The following is a 5,631-nucleotide window of genomic DNA, read 5'->3' on the forward strand; positions in this document are numbered from 1 at the left end:
GAATGCATTTTTATGGTATTGTGTATTGTTTTGTTGGATTGATTAATTAAAAATAAATTTTTAAAAAATTGAAAAAATAAAATAAAACCGATTTTTGAAAAATGAGAATCGATACTGAATCGTACGTGAGAATGGCGATTTGAATTCGAATCGATTTTTTCCCACACCCCTATTAGAGACTTATAAAAGTTTCTTAGATGGTAACCATCACTTAGTATATTCATATCTGCATTTCAATAGAATTAGAAAATAAGGCAAATCTGTTCAAATTGTTGCTGGAATTCAGTTAAAGTAGGTTCAATTAGTCCTATCATTTTACCTTTATAATTTAGACCTCAAGTTGCTTTGTGCTTAACAAAAGCAGCTTTACGTTCATTTTAGTTTAAGATAATACTGATTGAGTAATTTACATTAATTAGAATCAAAACTCAGAGTGTCATAACATTAAGGGATATTACATTCATTGTAAGTAGTTTGCAAAGATGCTCTACACACTGTACTCGACATTTGCAGCTTAACAAGACATAACAGCTCAGTTAAGCACAACCAAAATATGTTGCCAACCAGTATCTTTGAAAAACAACACAAAAGAAAACCATTGCCTTTGGAAAAAGAACATTTATTATTTTTCAGTGTGCAGAATTAGACATGGTTAATCAGGCCTTCCAGATAACATTTGGCCATTTGATGACTGCGGAGGATGTCGCTGCACAAGACGACGTTTAATCCAGCTGTAAGGGGAGAAAAGCAAAACCAAATGAGATTTAAGCAACATTGTAGTTTGCAGAAGTGGGTAGAGTACCCAAAAAATTTAATTAAGAGTACCGTTACTTTAGAATAAAATGACGGAAGTAAAAAGTAGTCATCAAAATAATTGAGTAAGAATTCTGTGAAAAAACTACTAAAGTATTGAGTAACTTCGGATTTATTTAGTAGTTATTTTTTTTATGGTTCTTGGACCACAATTTTAGTTGTGAGCATGTGTGTAAAACATAAAATTAATTAAAAATGTACTTTAACATATTTTCTCTAGTTGGAAGTACAATTCCTGTAATGTTAACCTTTCTACTGACACAGATGGCAGCACATGTAATAATTGTTATTTTTTTTAGTTTGAAAGTAATCAAACGTTTTTTGCTGCCTTGTCTGACACTGACATGTCACTTTTTAGAGTCAGTATGTTTCTTATGTACCTAAATTAGTCTGATTTGTCAAATAATTCAGTTTCTTCTATTTTCACAGCTACATGTAAAGTTGTGGTTTCCATGCTCTTGTCTCTGTGACGATAGCCATATGCAGTGTGCTTCTAGTACACTAGGGGGCGATTGTGGTCACTTCAGCTTGTTTAGCTATGCTAGATGTAAATACCATACAAGATCATGCTAAATGCTAATAAGCCAGGGCTAGTTATTTTAAACAGATAAGCACAACATCCCACTGCTTTTTGATGTTGTTGGCAATGTTTTAATGTGTTTAAATGATACTTGTGGTTATTAAGATCATCAGAGAACTACAAAAAGATAGTTTTTTTAGTCAACTGTTTTAAGAGGATTCTGTTCAGCAGTTCTCACAAACATCCAGGATGCGGTGACGTCATGCCACATATTTAAAGTGTTTTTAGGAATATTCTGATACTTTCTGAAAAAGTTAGTAAAGCTCTATTTTAACATCCATCCATCAATCAATCAATCCATTTTCTACCACTTGTCCCTTTCGGGGTCGCGGGGGGTGTTGGAGCCTATCCCAGCTGCACATATACTTTAAAAATACTGACCTATTTCAGCTTCCTATAGCTGTACTTTGTGCATGTTTGATTGGTGAAATGGAATCAAACATCACTACAGTTTACGTTGGATTGGCGAAACAGAGTCATGTGACAGTTCCTGCCGGAAGCAGGGTTGCTGAGATACTAGGGGTGTAGGTACGTGTATTGAACGGTTTCGGTACGGGGGTTTCGGTTCGGAGGTGTACCGAACGAGTTTCCACAATAACATTAAGTAGCCGCCTCCGCTTCCTTCTGTCTCTGTTAGTACTACACAGCACCCAGCATTGTCCCACCCACACAACCATTTGATTGGTTACAAACAGAGCGGTAACAGCCAATCAGCAGTGCGTATTCAGAGCGGTAACAGCCAATCAGCAGTGCATATTCAGAGCGCATGTAGTCAGTGGCACCCAGCATTGTCCCACCCACACAACCATTTGATTGGTTACAAACAGAGCGGTAACAGCCAATCAGCAGTGCGTATTCAGAGCGGTAACAGCCAATCAGCAGTGCATATTCAGAGCGCATGTAGTCAGTGCTCAGCGTTTAGCAGGTAAGCATCAGGCAGCGGACTCTCCCCAAATTATAATAAACACCTCCCAGTCAACTACTACTAACGTCACTATGAGCCTGTTGACCTTATAGAAATATAAAAGGCAGTTCAGCTCGCTCGCCGTCCTGGCTTGAGGTGAAGGTTAATACGCTTTTGGCGTAACGTTAGCTCATTTTGCGGTGTGTGTGTGTGTGACGGAGAGCAAAGCCCTGTCTGTCTGTTATTTCACTTTACCTTTTTCTGTGTTGATTGAGCTATGTTGAAGCAGCAAAAAAGTACATTATGTTAAATGACGAGTTTCTGTCTGATAGTTGATTTAATAATGTAACTGCATCATTAAGCCTACATGAACTCCATGGTGTTCAGGGATGAATAGTCTCTCCTATTGCACCATTTGTTTCAGCTATATTTACATTAATCATTAGAAATGCAGCAGCTTAGTTTTGAATGGCAGGGTCCCTGCTATCACATGTATGGCTGCAACTAACAATTAATTTGATAATCGATTAATCTGTCGATTATTACTTCGATTAATAATCGGATAAAAGAGACAAACTACATTTCTATCCTTTCCAGTATTTTATTGAAAAAAAACAGCATACTGGCGCCACGTTCTTTCAACTTGTCAAATAAAACAAGGAAAATGTTACAAAAATGCACACTTTTGACACCCCTGCTATAGATAAAAAATTAAATCTGATAAATCTATCGATAAAAAGCAGAGCCTGACGATGCATGCGCGTTTATCACAACTCTCTCGCTCTCTCTCCCCCTCTCTCACGAATGCTGCCGCACGCACAATTTGTTTTGTTTTTAACCTTCTTAACCTTGAACGTACATTGAAAATTCACGCAACCCTAACTCATAATGCCGGACATTTGAGGCATTTAAGAAACACCGCCCGGACAGCCCCGCAAAAGAGGACGTATGGTCAGGACCTAGCCCGATCGCATGTCCTCTTTTGCTAGCATGCTAGCAGCTAACGGGCTACGATAGACTGACCATACGTCCTCTTTTCACCGGACATGTCCTCTTTTGCGGAGCTGTCCGGGCGGAGTTTCTTAAATGTCTCAAATGTCCGAAATTTTGAGTATTGTTTACACAACGTGCAGTGCGCTACTTAATATGTCAGTGTGGAAACTCGTTCGGTACACATCCGCACCGAACCGAAACGGTTCGATACAAATACACGTACCATTACACCCTTATTATTTTGATTATTGTTTCTCAGCTGTTTGAAAATGTTGCAGTGTATAAAGGTTATAAAAAAATATATATAAAAAAATGTAGCCTCAGCGCATGCGCATAGCTCTAACGAATCGATGACTAAATTAATCGCCAACTATTTTCATAATCGATTTTAATCGATTAGTTGTTGCAGCCCTAATCACATGTTGATAAAAATATAACATTTACATAATAAAAATCAACTACAGGCTTCCCAAATGCTGTAGTAAATTAAGCATGATGATTTGACTTTAAACTGTTTAATGTTGCACTTTTTATATGTAGAAGAAAAGTTTTGTCATTGTATTTAATCTGAGCAACAACTTGAGGCAGTTTAATGTTGATTAACGTGGGCAGACTTATTACAGTGTTCCCAATGTTAAAAGGATAAAGCCATTGTTTACAAGTTTGGTAAATAACCAAAAAATGTATATTTTGTTGTTTTCTTACTGTACCGAAAATGAACCGAACCGTGACCTCTAAACCGAGGTACATACCGAACCGACATTTTTGTGTACCGTTACACCCCTATGAGATACGAATACATCTTTGAAAGCCTTAATCAATAATTATAATGAAACTCACCGTAGCGGAGAAAAGTAGTGTTTCTTCTTCTCAAAAATTTTAAGATTTAAGATTAGTTTATTTCAAAGGGGACAATGCAATTTCATAAAACACATGACTAGACATGGTTAAAAAATCCACAATTAGCCAGAAGGCTAGTTTTCAGCTGTAGTCCCCTGGCCATGATGTAAAAAAGGCAGTAAAATTACAATTTCATCGAAAAAGAGAAGGAAAAGAGAGAAAAAGAAAAATACCCCACCAAAACCGGCTCATCTTTTAGTGTTGGCAGCTGTGGCCACATTTTCAATTTTTTTGTATGTTGTGACCTCCTCAGGTACTGAGTTCCACACATTTGAACTCCTTCGTTCTCAAGACTGGACTGTATACCTTATCTCCTTTTGCACTATTTTTCTTTCTTTTCTTCCTATGTTTTGCATATTTGTAGACTGTCACACTGATACTGGAGTTGCTTTTCAATCTCAATGTACCCAAGTATGGTGACAATAAAAGGCATTCTATTCTAGTCTTACTAACCAGGCCGACTTTCTGAAAGTGCTCACGCACAGAGGAATATAACAGTCACCTCTGATTCTCATGTAAACGTAAAAAGTATGTTACATTAACTACTCGGACAGGTACAATTTCTCCAAAAAGTTACTAAAGTAAATGTAACAGTAAATGTAGCGCGTTACTACCTCTGGTATTTGGACAGTAAAAGATGCACGTAGTAAAGCAAAGTTTGCGCACCTCTGCAGTGTTGAGGTTGCGTTCTTGTAAATCAGGAAAAACAGACATTTACATAACTATATATATAACCATTTGAAGTGGGGATGATACTTGCCTTGATGAAGCCGATGTCTTTGGCGTACTGTCTGAAGCACTGGCGGCACATGTTCAGTCCGTATTTGCGGATCAGACCATGTCTGTTCGAGCAAACCCGGCTGGAGGAAGACAATAGTTTAGAAGCGTCATCACTAAATCTGCTATTTACGTAGCTTCCTTAGCATCAACGTTAGCACGCTAGTACCAAGTGAGCCACAACATAACAAATAAACACATAACTTCATCTTAAAGCACATAAATTGTCTAATTTTACCAACATAAAAAGGGTCTACTGTCTGTATCTTACGATGTATGTACGGTAAGATAAGATAAGTTGTTGTAGCCTATTGTATGGTTACAAAGATGCTAACCCGGGCTAGCGGCTAGCACAGCCGCCATATTGATTCCGGTGGAGTCTCCATGCGGTACTCGTTCGGTTGATCATTTTAACGACGAAGGGACGCCACAAACATACCCTAACTGACCCTATATGCAACACAAACAATCACAGAGCACAACAACAACGGGACTGACCAGGATCGAGATCCCTGACCGAACTTTCTGGGGTGACTCCAGTAGAGCTGCTGATGGCCCATCTTGTCTCTTTCGCTCGAGCGTCGGAAAGGAAGACTGCCAGGGGCGCATGCGCAAATGAATCATTCCCAGCCTGTTTCCTCTGAGAGATTGCTTTGCGCGCCCT

At 38.4% G+C, this 5,631-nt stretch overlaps 1 protein-coding gene across 1 annotated transcript; it reads right to left on the minus strand.

Moving 5' to 3' along the window:
* Nucleotides 1–598: 598 nt before the first annotated feature.
* On the minus strand, nt 599–5,631 carry rps29 (ribosomal protein S29). The gene is made up of 3 exons (XM_062043595.1): nt 5,466–5,631; nt 4,951–5,050; nt 599–731 (listed from the first exon to the last, which is right to left on the minus strand). The coding sequence occupies exons 1-3, from the start codon at nt 5,525–5,527 to the stop codon at nt 723–725; spliced, it is 171 nt and encodes a 56-aa protein (XP_061899579.1). The 5' UTR covers nt 5,528–5,631; the 3' UTR covers nt 599–722.

The sequence above is a fragment of the Entelurus aequoreus genome, linkage group LG04 (genome assembly GCF_033978785.1).
Source record: "Entelurus aequoreus isolate RoL-2023_Sb linkage group LG04, RoL_Eaeq_v1.1, whole genome shotgun sequence".
Taxonomy (NCBI): domain Eukaryota; kingdom Metazoa; phylum Chordata; class Actinopteri; order Syngnathiformes; family Syngnathidae; genus Entelurus; species Entelurus aequoreus.